General features: G+C 46.8%; 1 protein-coding gene across 11 annotated transcripts in view; it reads left to right on the plus strand.

Moving 5' to 3' along the window:
- The window catches only part of R3HDM2 (R3H domain containing 2), a 140,334-nt gene that overhangs the window by 119,453 nt on the left and 7,337 nt on the right, over positions 1–13,544 (plus strand). For 6 of the 11 annotated variants that reach the window (XM_083599735.1, XM_083599742.1, XM_083599740.1 and 3 more), the window contains 5 exons: positions 4,848–5,090; positions 6,411–6,537; positions 7,686–7,921; positions 10,119–10,276; positions 12,225–12,325. In XM_083599735.1, coding sequence (XP_083455861.1) covers positions 4,848–5,090; positions 6,411–6,537; positions 7,686–7,921; positions 10,119–10,276; positions 12,225–12,325 — 865 coding nt within the window. The remainder of the gene's footprint in view (positions 1–4,847; positions 5,091–6,410; positions 6,538–7,685; positions 7,922–10,118; positions 10,277–12,224; positions 12,326–13,544) is intronic. The other 5 variants (XM_083599737.1, XM_083599739.1, XM_083599744.1 and 2 more) reach the window with 1 other exon arrangement.

Consider the following 13,544-nt stretch of genomic DNA (forward strand, 5'->3'; position numbering starts at 1 on the left):
TGGTGCCTCTGTGGCTGGCCAGGGTGTGCTGGTTGCCAGGCCTTGGGAGTAAGCTAGCAAGTGGGCGAGGGAGCCCAGCCAGCCAGTCCACCAGCCCTTACTGTTGGGAATGGACAGAGAAGTCCCAGGCCCCTGTGGGGCAGTGTGAGGAGACACCTCTCTTTGGGGTTGGGGGGCAGCTCAGAGACCATGGGCAGCATCAGCAGCTGCCCAAAGGACTCCCAAGGAGAGGGGAGAGGAGAGGAGACTGAGGGAATACTCCACAAGGGAGGGTGCTCGAAAAGGATGAGAGGCTGCCAGCTCTGCAGGCAAGGGGTGACATAACTGGGCTCCTGAGCCCCACAGCAAGAATGTAGTTGGGAGCCGTAGACTCAAAAAGGTTGAAAACCTCTGATTTAGCTGATCCAAACAGTGTTGAGCTCTGTGAGTCTTAGGTTTCATCCTATCTTACTTTCTCTGCATGCATGAATATTATGTAGGGGAAATGAGTTTGGCAAGATTTCCAGATTAGCCTGCAATCAGTAGAGTGGTAGCTGAGGTTGAGGAAGAGAAGTCTGCTATCCAGATTGTGTGGCGTTTGAGTTGTCTTTCTATGGTGTACCTTGTTTCCTCCTGTTTCTTTCCCACAGCACATTGATGATCTGGACTGCCTTTGGGGAACTGATGCTCCGGCAGTTCTGCCTCTTGATCTTGAGTTAACCATTTAAATATTCAGCATTTAAAGTACATAATGAAGGGTTGGTTGGTTTATGTTCTATGCACCTCGGCATAGCTGTCAACTTACAGATTTGAAAATAAGGGACCAGCAGCCTCGAAAATAAGGGATCAGCAGCCAAAATAAGGGATTTTAGGCAGCCAGCTGAAATACGAAGTTAAAGGGACCAGATAATTTGGGAGAGCAGCGCCGGTTTTTAGCCCTTCGTTTCCAGAGGTTGCTGCTCAAGACACCAGCTGATGAAACACTGCAATTAAATAACTACAAGTAGCAACCACTTTTCACGCAAAACGAAGTCCAAGCTACAAAGATGCTGCTGCAGTTCTGTATCTTTTCTCTCGTGCTCCATCTGCAGCTCTCAGTTCCATCAGGCGGGGCGGGAGGAAGGGGGGGGGGAATAGCGCCCGAAGTAAACCCGCAGATCAGACCATCTATGCTAGTCTACCACTACAAATCTGTGGGAGAAGCTCTTGCGGTCCTTCCTCCGCTTTCTCCCTCTATGGTTAGCCCTTGGAACACCTGCCCGCGCCTCCTCCTCCTCCTCCTCTCTCTGAACTGCTTTCTCTATGATTGCCCTTGCTCTCCTCTCAAGGCTCCTCAGCAATTTGTAGACCATGCCAGGCTGCCCATCTCATCCGGGTCCTTCGGCGGTGCAGCTGCAGTACGGCCTACTGGGAGTGGCGGCGACCGGCAGAGGGGAGGCCCCAGGCAGAGACGCTCAGTTCGGCGGTCGCAAGGAGGATGGTGGCGGAAGGGCCCTAGGCTCCCGCCAGTCCCAGTGGGGAGGGGCTCCCGGGGCCGAGGCTGGTGAGAGGAGGCCAGAGGGGGGCAGGCCGGGCAGCCAAGCAACACAGTTGGAGCCTCCCTCCTCCCTGGCCGGCAGGGAGGGAGGGAAAGGAGCTGCGTCCTTTGAAACCTGGGAAATTTAAGGGACATCATCAGTCCGGGATAGCAGTGGGACACGGCGCTGGGATAAGGGAGTTTCCCGCCAAATAAGGGACGTTTGACAGCTATACACCTCTGCCAAAGTTCAGTCAGTTTCCTATGAGAGGCAGGCAGACTTCAGGTACCATTGAGGACAGCAGGAAGGAGATCTGGTCACAGTACACTGACATATTGAGCCTCGTTGAAATGAACAAGAGCTGCAGAAGAGCGCTTCCACAACTCCTGGTCATTTCAACCCAATTTGCACAGGAGAATTTTCCAGTGAGTTTTTAAATTAACATTTGTATGCTGCCCCATAACCCAAAGTTTTCTGGGCAGCTCACATGAAAGATATAAAAAACCAATTCATACAGAAATAAAAAACAAACCCTGAAATCAAAATAAATATGCAAGGAAAACTTAAATTCACCATAATCCCCAAGTTAAAACACAGGCCTTAAAACTGAGAGAACCAGACTATGTTAGTTATTTGAAAGGTAAAAGGGCAAAGGACCCCTGGACAGTTAAGTCCAGTCAAAGGTAACTATGGGGTGCGGTGCTCATGCTTTTCAGGCCGAGGGAGCTGGCGTTTGTCCACAGACAGCTTTCAGCATCATGTGGCCAGCATGAATAAACCGCTACTGGCACACGGAGGACCGTGACAAGTGTAAGAGCACATGGAAACACCATTTACTTTCCCACCATAGCGGTACCTATTTATCTACTTGAACTGGTATGATTTCGAACTGCTAGGTTAGCAGAAGCTGGGACAGACCATGCCACCTAATACCCTGTTAGCTACTGGATGGGTGTGGGCAGCAAGAGGGATGCCATCCGTATTTTACTGCGGCAAAGTGTCATGAGCCAACTGTGGCAAGATAGAGAACCTAGTTGTTCTGTCACAAGATGGTCAAAATGATTACTTTGTCTGTGGAGTGGAAGAGTCATGCTGTGTCTAGCAGTGGAGATATTCTAGATCAGGAATGGGGAGCCTTTGGCCCCCCAGATGACATTAGTTTGCAACACCCCATCGGGTCCAGTCTACATTGCCCAGTGGTCAGGGATTGTGGACGTTGCATTCAAGCAACATCTGGAGGGCACCACATTGCCTGCCCCTGTTCTAGATGATGATCTTACAACAGAGGTGCCATACTACAACTTGTTTAGGGTTTATTGCATAATAGTATGTTTGTTTCACATAATGCTTGTTTCCATTCCAGTAGCAATAAGATGGAGGAAATTGCACATCCATTGCATTTATACAGTCATGTGGCAAGCCTACGTGCCTACATGTATTTGAGGTGGAAATTGCCATTGGCAGCTGATTCCTGCATCATGGTAGCATAGCAATAAGTGGGGACTCGTCACCTGTGGCAGAACACTCAAGGGAATCCATGGTCTCATACACAGAAGTGAGATCTTAGTAGGCTTGCCATATTTCAAAGAGCAAAAAAGAGGGCACATATACCAGGACACATTTGTAGGTGGGCTGGGAGGGGAAGGGGGGGGCGGAGGAAGAAAAATAGTAGTACTAGTGTGTGTGTGTGCAGCAAAGGATAAAAGGTGTATTGAAATGTTTAATAATGTTGATAAAAAATCAAAATGAAAGTTAAAAATAAAAATGGGGGGGATGATTAAGAGATGTCAGTGAAAGTAAAGTAGAAATAGAAGGGGAGATATAGTTAAAAGAAGAAAGGGATTTTCTTCCCTCCCCCACAGAAAAGGAAGAAAAGAAAAATGACTAAACAAACCAAAAAAAGGGGGGAGGATTTTTTTTAAATTAAATTTTATTTTTAAAAATAAGGATGAGGATGATTATTGCTACGTCTGGAGGTCAGAGCCATTCCTGAGGGCTAGGGTAGCGTCCTCAACGGGAGGCCCTTGTTGGCTTAGGCCTCCCCTGTGGGCACTGCCATTTTTGGTCTCCTCTGCACTCACCCACCAAAAAATAAAAGCAAAGAAGCCTCCCTTCCTGCTGGGGGTCCCACACGCACCTTTCTTCCCCACTGGGTCCCATCTGAGCAGCAGCAGCAGGACGACAGAAAGGGAGCTCTGGGTTGCTCACCAGACCCCACATCTCTGGCACAGCAGCTGGCAGTCCAAATGCATCCTGAGCCAGGCAACTTCGCTGCACTGTGCTCTTGCCTTGCCCAGTGCCCACTGTGCTCTTGCTCTTGCCTCCCAGCTTGCGTGCCATCCTGCAGATTTGTCCAGCCTCTCACCACCCCCTCCTCTTCCTCACCTTCCCCCTATCACCAACCCGTGTGGTGTGATCCCATTGCTTCAGTGGATGTAACCACTTGTGGGTCCACTTCAGCCGCCCCTTGCCCACCTCCTGCAGCCGAAAGTCCCCTAGCGGCACCTGACTTGCCACCTTTCCCCCTTGGAGCTGTGGCATCCTCCTTCCCTTCCACTATGGGGAGCAGCCAGGTGGACAAAGGTTGGCGGAGGTCCCAAGAAAGGAGAGGAGGGAAACTCTCTAACTCTCTCTCTCTTTCTTTCTCTCTCTCTCTTCCCCTCTCTCCCTCACACACACACATACACAGAGAGAGAGAGAGAGAGCGAGAGAGAGAGCGCGGGCAACGAAGATCTCCTGGATGGAGATTATAATGCTGAAAAAGAGGACGTGTCCAGAAAAACCCAGACATATGGCAACCGTAGTATAGGGAAATTACTTGTTGGCATCTTTGGTTAATCCAGCCCTGCCTTAGCCCCCTTCTCCATTCCCACTGATATACGAATTAGGCAGATTTTGGCCTGTTTATTTTACACAAGGTGTTAGGTTGCAGTTCTTGATTGTGTCCGAGTATGAGAAGTCAAAGAGAAGGGGACTTGCCTATGTAGAGTGACATCCAGAATGTTATGTCACTTGCATTGGCCTATGTCATGAAGGGATAAAGCATTGAGGCACTAAAGTGGTATGAGGGATCATTGGGTAATCTCTTCCCCCACCCTTCTCGAGTTTCTGCCAAATTCTCCAAGTGCTGTTTCTTTGGCACATCTGCCTTTAAGTCAAATGGTCACTTTCATTGTTGTTTTTCTTGATATTCACACTGTCTAAGAACACTTTTCCTGGGCACCGTGCTGATTGCTTGATCCTTTTTTCATTCAGGAGGGGGAGGGCTGTTGTGGTTCCATGTACCTGCTGACGCGAACAACTTGAGGTCACAGTTACTCAGTGCTTCCTTCTCTTGTCCTCTGGCTACAGGCTGATGAGCTCAGCAACCATTTTGGGCAGATCAGCCTCAGCCGCCAGGGTTCCACAGAAGCACCAGATCCGTCCTCATCCATGTTCCAGCCGCCAATCATGTCTCAACATCCTCAGCAGACGGGATTCATCATGGCTTCTCCTGGGCAGCCAATTACAGCCTCCACCTACTCTGCCTCAGGACACACCGCCCCAGCCCAGCAGGTTCTGCAGCCCCAGAGCTATATGCAGCCCCCGCAGCAAGTAAGTGACAGTGTGTGCATGTGTGAAAGAGATTCTTAGGGAACATCAAATGATGATGATGAGAAGTTGCTAAAAGGGGTACAGAAAACCATTTCAAGTAGACCTGAGCTGGGCAGAGCATTAAGGGTATCTAAGCATTGGGTCAAGTTAGCTAGCTTAGGCTTTGGGGGGTATATGTCATGGAATTCTGCTCAATAATGATCCAGAGCAGAACTCCAGTGTATAGTTAGCAGAGTAAAAACTGAAACACGTTGCAGGATTCCCCAAAAATAGACCAGAGGCAGTTGTATTTCATCCAGCAGAGCTTTATTGCTACTGAAGCAAATGAGCAAAATGGTCACAAATCCAATACATTCAGGATTGGCACTGTCCATAAGAAATCCAGTTGCAGCAGACTTCACTTAAACTTACAATAAGTTATAATAAGACTGAACCTTAAAACTATATACAGAATACCACACCAGAAGGAAGAGAGATAGAAAGAGAAAGTGAAACCCAGGCTCCTTCTGGTCTATTATTATAGTCAGCATGACCTTGACAGAAGAGATAACAGAACCAGTTTAAGTCAGCTGTACTCAGCTTCTCTGAAGTAATAACCCAAACATCATGAACCTTCTGCTTGTTTCTTTCACACAGAGAAGCTTCCGGAACCCTCTAGAATTAATTAGAATAGGAAAGATCAGAAGAGGAAAATAGGATTAGAATAGGAAACATCAGATCAATACTTTCTGCTGTAAGAAATGCAAATGGACAGAATATTGGGTAGAGTTTTCAGCCTCATTTGCAAATATTGCCTGTGGTGCTCTTGCAGAACCTACTCACTCCACTCCACCTCCACCTACAAAGCTGCACAGGTGTTACCCAACTATGAAAGATGGAAGTTGGATGCTGCCTAACTATGAAATAATTGAATTTCCAGAGACTGCTTGTTTTGTTGGTCAAAGCCATGTTTTTCTTTTCCCTATCTGTGTATTCAGTTGAGTTAGAAAAGCCCAGAAAGTGTGAGAGGGTTGGTTTTTTGTTGTTGTTGTTGCTGTTGTTGTTTTGAGGGGTGTAGCAAGAGGCTATCATTCTGCAAATGCTTGTATGCTTTCTCTTTTGAGGGTTCTCCAAGGATCCTTGGTTCCTTGTGGCTACTCCTGTGTGTCTGTCTGAACTTCACGTGCTTGTGACCGTGTGTCTCCTGCTGATGTCCCCTTGAGGCTAACCTTTTGCTGCAACTGGTGTCCTCTTGAGCGGCTTGTCAGTCAGAAGCCCAGAGCTCTGCTACAGTTATGTCCTTTGTCTTATTTACTGACTGCTTTTTCCCCCTCCTGACAGATTCAGGTTTCTTACTACCCACCCGGGCAGTACCCAAACTCTAGCCAGCAATACCGACCTCTCTCTCACCCGGTGGCCTACAGCCCCCAGCGCAGCCAACAGCTGCCTCAGCAGTCGCAGCAACCTGGTAAGGGGGCGGCACGTGCAGCATCCAAGAAGGAACAAGTGGGGGCGGCAGCGGCGGGAGATCCGTGCTCTAGTGCTGTGAGGGAGATCCAAGCCAGCTTGCCCTTTCTTGGAGCCAAGGGGGAGTTAGCCTATTTATAGAACTCAGGTCATTGCATATTAAAAATCTTTGCAAGCGTGAATGTAGCTGGCTGTAAGGCCTATGTCCCCTTGGGTTATAGGTAGTTCAGGCTATTACTGTCCTTCGATTTTACATACATTTGATTGTTTGGGTCTGATAATTGATCTAAAACATATGTGCACAGAAGGGCTGTAAACCTTGGTGAATTAATCAACTAACGCTTGAGTTGATTGTCAGGAAGCGTTCATTTAAAGATTTCTGAGATTTGAGTCTGGTCTACAAGGAAGATGTGAATGACATACATCTGTGATCTTCGAATGAAGGGTAGCATCATAATAATAATAATAATAATAATAATAATAATAATAATGTAGAAGTAAATGACCCCTGGATGGTTAAGGCCAGTCAAATGCGACTATGAGGTTTGTCACAGACAGATTCCAGGCCATGTGGCCAGCATGACTAAACTGCTACTGGCACACGGAGGACCATGACAAGTGCCAGAGCACATGGAAACACTGTTTACCTTACCGCCACAGCAGTATCTATTTATCTGCTTGCACTGGTATGCTTTCAAACTGATAGGTGGGCAGAAGCTGGGATAGAGCAACGGGAGCTCACCCCGTCGCGTGGATTTGAATTGCTGACCTTCTGATCAGCAAGCTTGGTGGTTTAGACCACAGCACCACCTGCATGCGTGCGCATACACAAGAGATGCATATGAAGGGTAATGAAGGGGTCCTCCTGGGACACCAGTCATATATACTGTTGGCCACCTAAAGTGCTTAAATATGATGGCTGTTTAACCAAAGTGAGACCACTGAGATGCAAAGGAGGAGGCGATTGCCAAGTTTGAAGAAGTAGGAAAAATATTTAGGGGGGAAATTGAGGGGACAGCTCCCTTCCTTAAAAAACAAAAAACAGGCCAATGAGGACTGAGCATGCTTTAGTGACCACGTAATGCTGGAGGAGACAGGCAGATCCCACTGGTATAAAGTATTAACCTTCAGCCTCTTGCTCCGATGCAGGTTTACAGCCAATCATGTCCAGCCAGCAGCAGACGTACCAAGGTATGATAGGAATGCAACAATCACAGGGCCAGAGCCTCCTCAGCAACCAGCGCAGCAACATGGGTGGCCAGATGCAAAGCATGATGGGTGTGCAGCAGTCTCAGAGCCAGAGCCTCCTTAGCAACCAGCGAGGAAATATGGGCAGTCAGATGCAAGGCCTGATGACCCAGTACACTTCACTGCCTTCATATCAAGTGAGTGGCAATAAAAGAAAGAAGAAATGTGGTGAGGGTAAGGGACCTTGGAAGTGGCAATTTGGTAAGTCAGAAGTGAATTCATGCAATCTTTTGATCCCTGTGATAGTTTAGAAAGCTGTCCCATGCTCTTCAAAGGCATAGGTGCAACTCAAGGTATGTGACTTACGGAAGGACTGGTCGTTGCACTAAAACAGCAGCACCATCTCTAGTTTTTGCATTTCCCCCTCTTTTATTGTAGAGCCGTGGTTCTGCCTACAATAAGTCCCAGGTTCAATCCCCAGTATCTCCTGTAAGGGCTGCAAATGCCACTGTCAAGAGCCCAGAGAGCTGCTGCCAGTCAATGTCAACATTGTTGAGCCAGGTGGATAGATGGTCGGACTCAGCATAAGGCAGCTTGCTATGTTTCTGGGTTCATCCGGCATCTCTGTGTTGTGCATCCGCTGCCATTGTAGGCCCATAATGTGAGATGGAATGAAGAAATGTGTAACTTAATGACAACAGGGGATGGGCATGTTTTGCTGCACATTAAATAGGGGGAGACTTGATGCAGGATTGCTGTTTTGGCAACAACCTCTGTTAATCATAACAGGTCAACAGCAACCTAGAAACAGATCGGAACTGTTTTACAGATCCAAAAACGGCAGATAGCAACCCGAGGTTGCTGCTGATGTTGAAAGTAATACTGTGACAACCTAATTGAGACAGTTAAACTCCCTAATTCCATTTTCAAAGGCCTGCATAAATGAGTGATTTGTATTCCATCACACCCTTTTCCCCCTGGAAGCCCTCGTGCCATGCCTATTCTGGGAAGCCTTTTCAAACCACAAGGTGATTAGTAGTAACAGTATGGTAGGAGTTGCACCGAATGTGGGAAAACTTACAGGGCTCATTCCTGAAGCCTACATAGCACACATTGAAAGGTCTGTACTTTTGACCCACATTACAAACCACCATATTACAAACACCTCAGCAATTGACCTTGCCTAATTTTATTGGGCAGGGGAGAGGGCTTGAGATGTATAAAGCCCTAAGGGCTCCTTGACGTCAGTTGTGCAGTTTTCTGGGTTGTGGATGAAGTGCCCAGCTGGGGTGTACCTGGAAAACAACCACACACTTTTCAACTTGGAATGCCTTTTTTTGAGTCCACTTGCTGTGAGGGAAGAATTGTGCAAATTTCATCAATGTCCCTAGGAACTCTGCCTTTTATCTGCAAAAGTGCTAAAGGCTTATCTAAAATCTACAGTAGAATGGGAATTCTAAAAATCCTTATTACATGACCAGAAATTCTAAATGCAGCGATGGTTCAATTCATTTGTTTGTTTGAACCACATAAAAGATGCAAAAGAAGCTTTCTCTCAGAGGTCAGCCTCCAGGTGTTGCTGGGCTCCAGATTCCACTGTCCCTGATGGGTGTTGGAGTGAGACAACATCTGGACGGCCACAGGTTCACCACTCCTGCCTTATTTGATCATGTGTTCCATGCAGTACAAAAGTGTTTTAGCACAACAGCCTATTTTAAAGTAAGTAGCTATCTAGTGAGTGTGTTCCAGCAGTTCAAATTACATCAACTTTTCACTGCCATTCCTGTATTAGGTGTACCTTGGCAAGATATAACAATTGCTGGGATTCATTTGTATCTTACTATGCAACAAGGACAACAAGTCATAGAATCATAGAGTTGGAAGAGACCACAAGGGCCATCGAGTCCAACCCCCTGCCAAGCAGGAAACACCATCAGAGCACTCCTGACATATGGTTGTCAAGCCTCTGCTTAAAGACCTCCAAAGAAGGAGACTCCACCACACTCCTTGGCAGCAAATTCCACTGTCGAACAGCTCTTACTGTCAGGAAGTTCTTCCTAATGTTTAAGTCAGAGACATATGTTTAGTTTTCATTTTTCAGTTACTACCATATGCACCTTGTATTCAGGCTTTTGTCCTGGACTAAAATAAATAAAGTGAAATAGAAGTGAAGTGAAGTGAAAGCAAAGCCCTGGAGTTCACAAAGTGTTGGAAGCAAAGAGCAGGAGACCTAGGCACTTACTTTTCATTTAAAGACCAGATCTTGGAGGAGGTGTCCCACTGTTCCTCCACTGTTGTTTTCTGCATTCAGTGCCCCCTTAAACTACCGTATGTTGTTGTCTTTCCCCTGTTTAATAGGTTCTCTCCCTTTACTCTCCCTCTGCCCCCCGCCAGCAGGTTCCAGTGGCTAATGAGTCTCAGGGCGTGGTCCAACAGCCCTTTCAGCAGCCTGTGCTGATGCCAGCAAATCAGTCTGTACAAGGAGGACTACAAGCTGGGGGGATGCCAGTTTATTACAGTGTTATCCCGCCAGCCCAGCAGAATGGCACCAGGTAAGAGCTTGAGCCAAAGCCCTGTATAGTGTCCCTTCTCTACTTGGAGCAGAGCCTTCATAGGTTCTCTTTGGAACTCCCCTTTTCAATAGGTCTGCAGGGTTCCTTCCTTGATGGGTTTTCAGAACCAAAACTTATCTTGGTCATCACAGGCTTTTGGTGGAAGGAAGGAGGAATTACTTGAGTTCCTTGGACTGCATGCAACTAACCTGTTCTGCTAGTGGAAGCCAGAGCAAGGACTCCTGCCAGTGCAGTGGGACTTCCCCATCTCTTTTTCCCATGCCCCCCAGCACTCCCCCCCCCCAAATCTATTATGGAGGGCTAAGGGAATCCCCAGAGCAGTTCACATGGGGAGAAAAGGTGACACCATTTTGTCAGGAAAGCAGAAATGCTTGCACTAATGGGACATCTCCTTAGCACTACGTTGCATTCTGCCCTTTGTATGTTTCTTGAGTCTGGTTTTGAAATTGTGTTTGCAGAAATCGGTTTTATGGATTTGTTTAACCAAAATTAAGGAGTTGACTAGTTTATACGGTTTGCTTTTTATTTTACGCTACCTTGAGGGTTCATTGGCAAAGTTGGTAGGCATAGAAATTTAAGAAAATAGATAAAAGGGAACCAGAATAGGTCTGGGGTGTGTGGGTGTGGGTGTATATATCACCTTTCTGTTAAGATTATAATAATCACAGTAGTTTAAAAATGCAGTACAAAGCAACAATAAAAGCACAATAAAAATGTGCAGCAACAAAAGCAGTCTGCGAAGTTGGGCATCCAGTGTGAAAGAACCTCTTCCAAGAGATCAACAGGGTTGCTCTCCAGATCCATAACTGGCTTCCCCATCACCATCTCAGAGCCATGACAACCCCAATGAATTGCTCATAGGGGTCACAGTTTGGCTTTCCCAGTTTCTGCCCTAGGAAACAAAAATGAGAAATAGGAGTTACTGGCATTTTTGTCCCTGCTGAAAGAACAATATGTGATGTTCTCTCAAGCTGACAATCATTCTTAAGGAAAGATCTGCCTACTTGCACAAAGTTAGATGGTGATTGAAGGGAGTTGTAAGAGCCAATACCCTTTTCATGTATGGTCTACAGGCCTCTCTGGCTGCCCTTTCTAATTTTATATAAGTATACCTCTCTCAGAGAGGACAAAAATCAATCTACTATTTAATCACTCTCCTGGTTGCCATTGATGACCAGGAATTCCATAAAGGTGAGCGATGGAACCAGTGAAGCAGGGAAAGAGCACTCTGCTTTGATCAACCTGATTTGGCTTCCATGCCAACCAGAGGTGGAATGAAGCCACTTCCTACATGGAGAGTGTGGAAGCCAGTTGGCCTGCCAGATTGGGGACAGAGTGCTCTGCTTCTCCAGGCTAGCAAAGCCAAGTCCTCTGTCCCTCTTTTGCAAGCCCAGCTGGTTTCTATGCAACTTTGCTCCATCTCCCCTGCTGTGGGGGTTAGAGATGTGGTCTTGGCAAATGGTGGAGGTTATTGACACTGGTGCAGGCAGTGCTTTCTGCACGAAAGCAAGCCCAAGAGACTCAGTTGTTTAGACCACAGCCCCACCTGCATCCCTTTGGGTTGGAGTAGTCCCAGGGATGGGCTACATGATCCTCAGAGTCTCTTCCAACTCTGATTCTTTGATTCAAGATGGAGAAACAACTAGCTAGAGAAGGGGAGTGGGGGTGGGAAAGCTTCCTTGTGTATGAGCGAGAATAAGAGGATGAGAATGCGTGTGGCATCCCCACCCCCTGAAGCACTGAATAAGCATTCCCCTTAATTGAAAGATGATCAGAGCAGGAATCACAGCAATTAGCATTAAACTGATGAATGATGCGCGAAATTACTCAGTGCAGTTGGGCTTGGTTGTCTCTCAGGGGAAGCACAGCTGTTGTCTCCATCTTGTTGCTTCTGCTGCTTCATCAGATCTTGCTATTTCCTTCCCAGCCCTTCAGTTGGTTTCCTGCAGCCTCCTGGGGCAGAGCAGTATCAGATGCCGCAATCTCCTTCGCCCTGCAGCCCACCACAGATGCAGCAGCAGTATTCAGGTAAGGCGGTTTACTCTATTAGTTAGCCTAGCAGAATGTGACCCCCCCCCCAAAAAAAAATCCCCACATACACACCCACACTATGTACAAAGTTGCAGAAAACACTGAAACCAGAATGCTGTGAGTTTACCAACCATCACCAGATCTCAGTGATCTGGTTAAAGATTGTTAAAAGACTGGACTCGAGCATCATGAGATCAAGATAACACTTGATTTCAAACTCCCAACTTCCAGTGTTTGGTACAGTATTGATCTAGTGGTCACTGTGAAAAACGCCCATCATTTTTCAAAGCCGGTCTGTCATGTATCTCCTGCCGGTCCTATTCAGGCTCCCCCTGCCTCGTGTCAAACATCCTTCACAGACCATGGGGCTCAAATTTAGATATGGTGTTGCCTGCTCTGCACCCACTGGAAAATATAAGAAAGATGTACATAAATATATCTTGGACCTCATTTCTTTAGTTGAAAATGTGGTAAAAGTTCAGACCTTCCCTAAATTTTTCAGCTGGTAAAATGTTTTCGTTTCCCCCTGATATTGTGGGAAGCAGGGGAAGGAGCGAGGCAGATCAAATGGAAATGTTCAACAGGGCAGCCCAAGAAAAGGGTGAACTGCTTGTGAAAAAATTTGGGGCTGCCTAATTAACACCCCCAACTCCTATTCATTTATTTAGAGCTTTTCTGTAGTAAGTGCATTCATGTGAAATGACATGAAGCTTGCTAAAAGCCTTCATCCTCCACCACCACCACTTATGACTTAGCAGTGTACAGTATTCATATACATTTGTTCATAGCTATGATAAGAATAATGGCTACCACAAACAGCATCTTTTGCTTGGGTACCCAGCTGTCTATTCCAAACCTGGAAATGAAGAAGTCCTTAGTTTTTTTTTAGTTGCATTCCGAGCTAGCTCTGCTGTTGAGCAGAGTGAGCCATCTCAGGTGACAGGTGGCTAGGAAGCAGGAAGTGGCAGCAAAGTGTTGGAAGAGAGTTTTGTGTGCCATGTGGCCAGCCCTCCACCTGCTAAGCTAGACTGCTGCCCATGGGAGCAGTGGGAATGCCAGCTCATCACCAGAGTAAAATTTGACAAGGGAATTCCCTTGAGCCCTGCCTCCAGTTCAGGCACTTGTAGGATTAGAAAGTTTTAATCTTGGTCTGGAAACTGATCAGTCATCCTAGTGGAGCTTGGGGAAAGGGGCTGAATTGGAAAAACTGGAGTTG

Source organism: Podarcis filfolensis, assembly GCF_964270895.1.
Source record: "Podarcis filfolensis genome assembly, chromosome: 2".
In the NCBI taxonomy this organism is placed as follows: domain Eukaryota; kingdom Metazoa; phylum Chordata; class Lepidosauria; order Squamata; family Lacertidae; genus Podarcis; species Podarcis filfolensis.